The sequence below is a fragment of the Rhodamnia argentea genome, chromosome 1 (genome assembly GCF_020921035.1).
Source record: "Rhodamnia argentea isolate NSW1041297 chromosome 1, ASM2092103v1, whole genome shotgun sequence".
Classification (NCBI taxonomy): domain Eukaryota; kingdom Viridiplantae; phylum Streptophyta; class Magnoliopsida; order Myrtales; family Myrtaceae; genus Rhodamnia; species Rhodamnia argentea.
Genome location: NC_063150.1, coordinates 2,382,671 through 2,393,151, shown reverse-complemented (window position 1 = coordinate 2,393,151; position 10,481 = coordinate 2,382,671). Strand labels below are relative to the sequence as shown.

The window sequence follows — 10,481 nt, the reverse complement described above, 5'->3', positions numbered from 1 at the left end:
AATGAATATAACTAACTCGTATAATAACTCATTCTGTTAAATATGTATTAACAAATGGTTCTAGGTTGAGTCACCATCGAGCGACAAGTGATCATGTTATCCATTCCAATCCCAGTTCAATTTCCCATCAGTGGACCTACTCACACAGCAACCTGTCGGACCCCCCCAACATTTTGCATGCCTAGTCCTATTCGAACTTATCTCTTACCATATGAACATCACATGAAATGGACAGACGTGAACATCACCCCCACAAAACCAAAGTCATTAATCTAATCAAACACTTAGATAAAAAAAAAACACTAATATCGTCCTTGCTCATATGGTACAAGCAACAACACAACCTTTCTAAAATTAAAAGAAAATTACGGCGCACGCTCAAACTCGACTCATAGAATTAATACACGAAAAAAATGCGAGACGAAGTTTTGTAAATATTAGCTTACAATCTGTCGCATCATTTAGTACACTCATTTTAATGTGCCGGTTTCCTCGTACTTAGGTGTTATTCTTAAATGGAATGAACCATACATAACCTGCCAAAACTCAGTCCTAAAACCACGAGAAGTCCTTCTTCCAGCTGACCTCATCGCTGCTGAAGTAAAACCCGTCTTCCCTCACGAGCCAGGAGCACTTCCTGAGGGGGCCGCACCGGCGGCCATCTCGCCCGGCCACAAACGCGTCGAACCGCTTCCTCATGCCGTCCCACTTGACGGTGCAGAGGAAGTGGGCCGCCGCCCCCCAGAAGTTGGCGCGGGCGACCCAGCCGAAGTCGTCGCCCTCCTGGAGGGCCCGTCCGCCGATGTCGCCGTGGTCATCGGAGGAGCACCAGATCACGAGGGGGAGGGAGGAGTTGGTACGGAAGCCGTTGATGACACGGACGTCGAACTCAGCGCTGGAGAAGTACTCGGGCTCGAGGAACTTGGACAGGAGCAAGCAACAGAGGGAGAGCGAGGAGGATACGAGGAGGAAGCCTGCGAGGGGTTTCATTTGTGGTTGATGAAGAAGATGGAGAAGGCAGGCGGTGGGAGAGAGAGAGAGAGAGAGAGAGAGAGAGGAGGGGGGGGGGGGAGGGGGATGGGAGGAATGAGAATTGGAGAAGAAGGTGAGTAATAAAGGAGCAAAATCTTATTCTCATTTCTCTGTTTTGGGAAGTACGTTTAAAGTGCAAACTCTAGTGCCACGAGATGTCCACTAGCGACACTGGTAAAATTTCACTGTGTTGCACGTGTTGCGTTGGTTTCATGCCACCATGGCATGCCCAAAAATTTGTGACCGAATTTTTTTTCACTTTTACATTTGATTTTTTCTGTTGGATTTTGAGGGGGTACAGACTTTTGATTTATATTCGACACAAAATCACCGGAACCTTTAAAAATGGTCTTATATGGACATGTTAAAACCGCATCATAACTTTTTCAAGGTCTCTTTTGAATTTCGATAATATATTGAATTTTAGGCTACGTTAATTTCGCGAAAAATTGTGGTATTTCTGAAAAATATTTTCCAACAAGTCATTTACCTAGAAAATGAATATATTTTCTGGTATTTGGCTAAAATCTGAAAATGAACTAGAAACTATTTTCCTCCATGCACTCATTTTAATAATTTCTTATTTTTATTTTATCTTTTCTTTTTTAAATCATTTTAAAACTATTTAAACAATTTTTTTATTTTTTATTTACTTTGTCTTTTCTTTTACTTTCTTTTTGATTTTCCTTCTTCGACCGGTTGCAGCAATGGCTAGAGATCACCCTCACGTGAGGCGTAGCCAATCGAGCGTCGTCATTCTCTGGGAGGGCTATCGGCGAGCTTCGAGCCTCACCTGATCGGCAAGGCTCTGCCTTGCATGAGTCTAGCAAGGTCGAGCTTGCATCAACCTCGAGCGAGGCTCAAGCTAGCCTTGCCGGTCGGATCCCTAGTTGGCTACAGAATGGGAGCCCTAACGCCGCCTCGAGGCAAGTGCTACTTCAGCTTCTCAAGCATCGGCACGAGAAACTACGGTCTTGCCGGATCCGGTCCTAGCCATGGCCACGATCTCGGCATCAGAGAGCATGAGAGGCATGGTCTTGTTGGATCTAGCGAGGCTCGAGCTCTCCAGCGAACTCAACCTCGAGGCCGGTCGCCATAACCGGGGACCAGCCGAAGAAGAAAGAATAGAAAAAAAAAACAAAAAAATAAATTAAAAAATAAAAGAATTAAAAATAAAAGAAGTGTGAAGTAGTGAAGGAAAGAATGAGAAAAACATTTTCTCCACTTTTGTAGAATTTTTTTTTATGGACGAAATATGTTTTCCTTGACTAGCTTATTCTCCATGAAACGAACGCTAAAAATCCGAAAAATATTTCCATAGAAGTTATTTTTCACGAAATAAATGGAATTTTAAATAAAAACTTGAAAAAAGAGAGAGTTATATTTTGACTTTTAAGAAGCACAAACAAATTAGTGAGCCATATTTGAAGATCATTTTGGGGGCTTTAATGAGGCGATCAATATTCTAAAGTGTCCAAAACACAAATATGGCATTTGCCGGCACATGGCAAACTTCCCAATTATGCAAATCCCAATCGAATCCTTCAATCTTGTCAAGCTCAAGCTCATTAGAAGGACTTTCCAATAGACAATAAAGCCAACTAGGTCAGTCATGAGTTTCTTTTTATCTTCGAGCCAACAAAAAAAAAAAAAAACCCACTTCCTTTTTATGCTTGCCTCCACAAAATATCCATTTTTTTGGCAGTGATGTATCTATTTTAATCACTGCTTTCTTAGGTGCTTTGATATGGGAATGAGATGGGGCCGGTTGGTGGAGAGGCATGTTCCCTCCTTTATTGTTTGCCGTAGAGAATGTCTTTGATAAATCTTTATCACTTCAGCTTCTCTTTTCCTTTCAATTTTTTATTATTTTTTTGGAAGATTATCTCCAGATCATTCCACCGCAATCATTAGGGTTTGTGGGCGAGGCACGTCTAGTCCTGTTACGATGTTAAGAGTCGAGCGCATGATTATTTTCTTCTTTTTCCATAAAGAACAGAATTCTAAATGCTGAATTCTAACGGCACGATTTGCGTTTTCATTTTCTCATATGTCGTTCATCTAAGAGCAATTGCGTGTGCGGATATATTGCGAAATCGGAATGACCTCGTATCTATTGCGAAATCGGAATGACCTCGTATCTTTCACCAATCCTAATTCCGATGAGGAAAGGAATGTGGGCGCCGTTATCTTATGTCCTACATGGATTGCATTTACTTTGTTTTTAGTACACAAAGGTCGGCCTCTAAGACCACTTCATAGGAGAATCCACACTTTTGTCTGTGAGAAAAGAAGGGAATAGAACGAAAGAACACTAGAATAGCTTACCTTTTGCGGCGTGCTGAAATGATTAGGACCTCTTATAAAGAGGAGAGATCATTACGATAATCTCAACTTGGGTAATAATGAAGATCAAGACTGGCCACTACTTGCCCTGTCTGCTGTCTTTATAAAAACAAAGAAAGATAGGCGAATAAATTAATAAAACCTGGAACTCCCCTCGATCGCCAAAAGCAGCATCGAAATCTATGGACTTTATTCTTCGGGATCAAGAAAAAGTCGATTGGAATGTTGAGATATTTTCAGTTCAGAAATAGGAAATTATTAAAAATTGCTCTAGGTTATGACTATTTGTTTCGGATTAGGTTCATGCTCCTCTCGTTAGGAAGGCACGCAAGTCCTACTCCCCGGTGAGCGAGCGGGGCTCGAAAGTGGAAGTGCCCAGATAAATTTTATAATTTGGATCCGCATTTATTGGTAGTTTGAGCTTGGTCCAATAAGTAGCTCCTGTGTAACCTATAGAGAGGAGGGAGGTGTATAGGAGAACCTTCCGTTGGTATCGGGATAAATCTTGTGTTTCGATTTCTCTTTCTCGCCTTTACTCTCTTTTTCTTTATGTCTGTTCATAGATCAAATGTATACACCTAATCGATTCATGAGGCTTACGAGGTGTTCCGTGGGCTCATCACGGGTCTTCATGTTCGTGCTCCGGGATTATAAGTAGAACAAGGAAATCCATGGAATTTGAACAGAAAATCATTGCAGAAAGAGAGAGCGATGATATAAAGTTGTTGTCTAAGCCGAAATAGTCTTTGATAAAAAGCATCGGTTCAGGGTGCCCCTCTTTTTAATAGCTCTTTTATAACAGATGGGCGGTTCTTCTTGATCTCGGAACGATGCCAAAGCAAAGTTAAGGCGAAGGATAAATGTGATGTCAGTGGTGACTAGTGGTTGCCACGCCTCCACTTGCCCATTCCCTTTTGTGGGCTTTGCAAATACAAATGAGTACATCGAAAAGGCAACCCCACCACTTGGCACTAGGGCAGGGGTGAGTCTGATTTTAAGGAAGTATCGAAAAATCAGATCGGTGGCCGGTTCTATTCCAAATTTCAGGTGATGCAAGGTAGATGTCAGATTTTAAAAAATTGGAGAATTGATTTCGATGAGTAGGTTACGACAAGACTTTATATTTTTCTTTTTTCATGTCTTCGCGCAATCTTATAGCATTTCATGGCATCCAAATGATCTTTCATTTCCGGGGCTATTCGAATCGAAAACTTTTATTTTATTAATATTTGATATTTTTAATGTGTCGAAATAATGAGTTAGGGCTAATAGATTGTAGCAGTAAATGGTGATTCACAGCAATCATTCAATTAAGAATATAGATAAAACCTATGCTGACCTTAGAATCGACTCTAGAATCCATGAGAGAATAAGTTCCAGGTTCCAAAAACTTGAGAATCGTTTATAACAAGTAGACTCCAGGTGGAACCTGGACCGATCCTCGAACCACTCACCACTACACTAGAGGTCATCTTTGACAGGGTTGGACGAGGCCGGTTCCTTGGGTCAAGCTCGACTAGTTGTCTAGATTTGTTATAGAATAGAAAAAAATGTTCTCCGAGCTCGACCAACTTGATCTACGCTATGAGGTTGACGATGGTGATCAATCATAGATCGTCCGGAGTCGTACCATTGGTCGGTTAGAGATAATTAGTAATTATTTAGGATAATTTCCTATTTTCGAGATATTTGATTATTCTGTTGATTCTTTGTATTTTTCAAGATTGTGGGTATATCTCCTTTGATTGTGCGTATCTTGATGGGTAGGATGGCGTCGAGAGATTTGCACAAGTTTGACGATTGAGTAATGGGCTGGACCTGATGTGGCCTAATCTATTGGGCTTTTTCTCCTTTTCTTTGTTGAATTGCAGACTTGGGCTTCAAAAATTGGTGACATCTCTAAGCCCCAATTCGAGTTGACGAGTGGAAATCCTTCAGGCTAGGGCAGTTGTAGTTGTAAAGTTGTGGACAACAGTAATTTAATTTCTGATTTGGGGGTGGAAATGAGGGCACTTTGGAGGCAAGCTTGGGGACATTTGAAATTGGGCCTAGTGGGCTGAGGCCTGGTTTTTGAAGAATATCTCAAGTGAAATGGGCCTTTCGAGACGGTTCCAGCCATTCGGGTTGCTTGTGACCCGGGCGCGCCCTAGAAAGCCCAATGGAGGAATTATTCTAATCAATTTTTGGGAAATGCGATCATCAAAATAGATAGAGGATTTCAAAACTAATGGAGGAATTTCTTCATTAATCGAGTAACAATAACCATCATGTAGCCACGGTTGACATCAATAGAGAAAGCGCTACGACTCAAACTCAAACCCGCTTTCACTCAGATTCCCAAACGGCCTTCCTGACCCAACCCGTCCCATTCACACCGAGGAAGAACCCTTCCTCCCTCACCAGCCAGACCACACGGCGCAGGCCCACGTCGCGGCGGGGCTGGAACGCGTGCCAGGCTGCAAACATCCTCGTCCAGACCGCCTCGCACCGGTACAAGGCCTTCTCCCGGGCCGTCCAGCTGCATCCCCGCCCCGCGCTCAGCGCCTGATCGATCACCGCAGCCGAGCCCTCGGACCCGCAACGGATCTGCATGGCTCCCGTGCCGTTCGGCAGCGCACTGACCACACTGACGACGGGCTCATCGGCGGTTGCTCCTTGGACGTTTCCGACAAGTTTCTGCGCACCTGTGATCGTCGTTGTGAGCAAGACTAAGAGGAGAGCAATGCCAAGAGAAGTCATTGTGGCTTTTCTTGACTTTGGTTTGTATGGATTCGGTTAATATAGGCGAACGGAAATCAAGAAGATGGTACCGAAAATTGAGGCGATCGTAGGGGCACCTTCCGTAACTGGTGGATAACTGCGAGTTCCGTGGGGGACATAGCTACTAAAGTATTTATTTTGTTTATTTTTTAGTATAATTTTTAATTTTTTTATATATATTATATTGATTGGTGTACGAGTTGATTGAATTTCCTTGTTAAGTTAGGCCTAATCCTCTAAAAAACCCTCAACCCTCAACTTTATGTTCAGTTCCAAATTTACCCAGGACTTTTTTTTGTCTCAGAAAAACCCTCAACTTTCATTCTAGTCTTAAATCTACCTCGAACTTTCTTTTTATCTAAAAAAAACCCCAAACTTTAGGTTCATTATCAAATCCCCCCTCAATATTTTTTGTCTAAAAAAAAAAACAAACTTTAGGTCAAGTCCAAAACAATCTCACTAATTTTTACTCTAATCTAAAAATTAGTGATTTTTCTCTTAGAAAAAAAAATGTTCAAGGTAGATTTTAGACTGAAATTAAAGTTTGGGGCTTTTTTTGAGACAAAAAAAAATCGGGACAAATTTGGGACTGGATTGAAAGTATGGGTTTTTCTTTTAGACAAAAAAAGTTCAAAGTAAATTTGGGACTGGACCTAAAGTTGAGGGTTTTTCTAAGACATAAAAAGTTCGGGATAGATGCGGAACTAAACCTAAAGTTAAGGGTTTTTTAGGGAATTAGGCCAAAGCTAGTAAACCATTTCGGCTGGTTGAGTGCGCGTTCAAGATTTCATTACCTACTTTCAACTCCAACATCCTTCTTTTTTTCTTTTTTTTTCTTTTTTGTCTTTCTATGTACTTTGTTTGTCTTTATTATTTAATTATCAAAAAAACGTATCCCCATTTTCATGTTAGGCTTAAGAAAAGAAGTAGTCGTTATAAAAGGTTGCTAACCAAGACAAATGAAAATTGGTCACTCAATAAAGGAGTTAGAATGAATGATTAAATGTTGATAAGTAACTCAGATGAGAGATGAGAGATGAGAGATGGTAATCCAAAACTAGCCAATAGATTAATCTGATAAAAAATAGTAATCACTTTAATTTAGGGAAATTATTTAAAAAGTCCTAAACCTATTGTATTTTTGTCAATTCAGTGCTAAACATTTTAAGTTTACCGATTAAGTCTAAAACTTTTCACATTTTGTCAACTCGGTCCTATTGTCCAAAAATCGCCGACGTGGATGTCGACCGTCTAATATGACAACGCCGGTAATGACGTGAACAATTTTAGTTATACTCTAATATTTTATTGAATATTTTTTTTCTCGTTTTTATTATTTTCTGTTTTTCTTCTCTTTTTTCCCTTTTGTCCTTTTATGTTTTCCTTTGTCGGCCATCGTTAGGGCCTCAACCTCTGCTGAGACCAAGCGAGGGGCTGCCATCTCCATTAGGCGGGGGCTGCTCATACCCATTAAGGCAAAGGTGACCTCGCCAAGGGCCAACGAGGGCGGCCCCCACCAGATTGAGTGACGGCTGTTCGTACCGAGGGCAAGCAAGTGCGGCCCTCACCTGACGCCGGCGGAGGTCGATGCTAGGTGATGGCCCGAAAAAAAAAAAAAAAGAGAAAAAGGGGGAAAAAAAGAAAATAAAAAAAACAAAAAGGGAAAAAGGGAAAAATAAAAATATTTGAAAAAATATTATTAAAAATTGCCGACATCGGTGCCGGTAGTGGCACATAGGATCGCTAGCGTTCACGTCGGTGATTTTCAACCAATAGAACTAAATTGGCAAAAGGTGAAAATGTTTAGAACTGAATGAGCAAACTCAAAAGGTTTAGAACTAGAGTGAGAAAAAACGCAAAAGGTTTATGGCTTTTTGACAATCTTCTCCTTTAATTTAAGATGGTAATTTCATGTTATAGTTGGTAAATTCAAAGAATTTGGTAATTCATGCAAATAAAAGTTAGTAAATTAGTAAACAGAAATGCTAATTCGTAAAATATCAAAGGAGTTGGTAATTTTCTAGTGGTGTTAATAAGTTACCAACATTTTTGCTGGAAAAAAAAATGCGAGTCATTTTGGTTTATCAAAAGTTTTTCGACACTTACAAAGACTTACCAGAGTTTATCAGCAGGCAATGAATTCGTATTTTTAGATAACAGAACAATGCAATTTTGCTTATATAACAAGAGATGATATCATCACATGACTACATTCAATTTGTTAGTTTACACATTTATCCTTCCATCAAGATATATTTTTAAATAAATCGGTATCGCTTTTCGAAAAGAAAGAATCAAAAGATCCCTTGAGAATAAGAAGTGTCTCTTCTCATAATACAATGCTCCATTCGTTTTGGGAGAATGTACTAAAAAATGTTTTTCAGGAAATCATTTTCCAAGATAAATCGGCTAAAATCTAAAAAAGATCCGGAAAATATTTCCCGTCGTTTATTATGGAAAATTGAATTTGATTTTCCTCTATGCACTTCTTCTAATAATTTAATTTATTTTCTTTTTTATTCTTATTTTTTCCCTTCTAACTTAGTCGGTCAAAGTCCGGCTACAGGTGAGCTAGCTCGAGGCTAACAAGCTTGAGCTTGCTTGAGGTCGGCGAGGCTAGAGCTCTCTTAGATTTGGCAATCCCCAAGCTCGTAGGGATTGGCCGAGCCTCGAGCTCGCCGACCCGTATCATGGGTAATCATCAAGCTGTCGATCGTAGCGAGGCAAAGGCGGCCGGCACGAAAGAAGGAGAAAGGAAAAGAAAAAAATTAATATAAATATAAATATAAATAAATGTAAAGGAATCCATAGAGGAAAGCGAAGGGAAAATGTTTTCCTCATTTTGAAGAGGAAATCATTTTTTCCTTGATGGAAAATATTTTCTTTGACTCATTTATTTTCTGTGAACCGAACGCCGAGAAATCTAAACTTCATTTTCTTATAAGTTGCTTTCTACGAAAGGAATGGAACCTAAGTGTTGCATTTGTTTTATTGAAAAGGGAAAATATTTCTCATGAAATCATTCAAAAAAAAAAAAATACTTAGTTTTTATTTGTTTGGCGGTGTAAGGAAAATGATTCCTTTTTGTTAGAAGGTAAGTCGTTTTCGCCTTATCTAAAATTATTGTTGTCAGTTCATGAAAAATATTTTCAGTAAATCAATTAGTATTTTTTCATCCAAACACTGAAAAGTCGAAAAACAATTTCTCCAAAACAGCCTTTCTTTAAACAAATGAACCCTCCAATCTCATCTATTTCGCCCGACCCCCTTTAAGGATCGGAAGTGTATCTTCTCCTCTTTTGATCTCGTGCTTGATAACATCAAAAGAGGAATCCATCTTTTCTTACCCGGCCGTGCAATCTAGCACACCAATTACTGATCAATAGCGAAAGAGAAATGAACAGCAGTGCCTTTCCATCAAAAGCAGAACGACTGGACCCAAAAAAAAATCATCACTCCCCTTTATTCATGTTGCAGTCAATTCTAAATCCCCAAGAACCAACTCAACAAATTCAACTAAGGCCAGCGAAATTGTAACTCGTAATCATCATCCCTTTTGATGTAGAGGTACAAGCCATCCCTATCGATGCGCCAATAGCACTTCTCGTCGCCACACCTTACGGCATCCCTCGGCTCGTAGAACACCTGAAAATCTCCATGGGAGCTGGCCCAGCTCATGTCGCACCAGTACTCGGCCACATGCCCGATCGGGACATCGGTGTCCCAATCGAAAGCCGCTCCGAATTCCAAGACCCGAGTGCCCAAATCGATCTCCTTCGATCGGCAATGCGCGGTCAGATTTGTGTCGTCTCCCAAGTTGTTTATGACATAAACATGGAAGGCCGTCGCCATGTGAATCTTGAAAAGGGTAAGTGCCAGGAAGAGGAGAAGATTTGTCTTGGGCGTTCTCATGCTCTTCGTCACTCTGTTTTTTTTTTTCCCCACCTTGCTAGTGATGGAGAAGATGCAAGACCAAGGTTTTACGCAGCAATTATATGGAGTTGTCATTCGGAGATCGTGTTTTATGTCATGACCATAAATGCTAGATTCTTCATACCCCCATCCATTAACAACTGACCTGTATTTCTTTGCAAGAGTTTTTTGCTACTGTTTTTTTTTTTTTTCAATACTTTTTTGGGACAAGTTTTTTGCCTTTTCAAGATTTTTTTTTTTGCCACTCTTTTCTTTTTCTTAATAGTTTTATTGGGCCAAGCTTTTCCTTTTCAGGATTAATTGGGCAAACACAAGCCATAAGCAAAAGTCCCTTAAGTCATAAATTAGCTTTGGCTAGTTCAGGGTGGCAAACTTGGTAGTACATGCATTCTTAAAATCAAAATTGAGGG

The 10,481-nt window shown here is 40.2% G+C and overlaps 2 protein-coding genes across 2 annotated transcripts; both read right to left on the bottom strand.

The window, feature by feature from the left end:
- Positions 1-386: 386 nt before the first annotated feature.
- LOC115743388 (S-protein homolog 6-like) lies at positions 387-1,035 on the bottom strand. Its single transcript, XM_030678142.2, has one exon. It carries the CDS (start codon positions 988-990, stop codon positions 553-555), a length of 438 nt encoding a protein of 145 aa, XP_030534002.1. The 5' UTR covers positions 991-1,035; the 3' UTR covers positions 387-552.
- An 8,619-nt stretch (positions 1,036-9,654) lies between these two features.
- On the bottom strand, positions 9,655-9,990 carry LOC115743284 (S-protein homolog 1-like). Its single transcript, XM_030678009.1, has one exon. It carries the CDS (start codon positions 9,988-9,990, stop codon positions 9,655-9,657), a length of 336 nt encoding a protein of 111 aa, XP_030533869.1.
- Positions 9,991-10,481: the final 491 nt, after the last annotated feature.

Excerpts from the sequence above, each read along its gene's own strand:
- LOC115743284 (XM_030678009.1), bottom strand. The coding sequence starts at position 9,990 with ATGGCGACGGCCTTCCATGTTTATGTCATAAACAACTTGGGAGACGAC.
- LOC115743388 (XM_030678142.2), bottom strand. The coding sequence starts at position 990 with ATGAAACCCCTCGCAGGCTTCCTCCTCGTATCCTCCTCGCTCTCCCTC.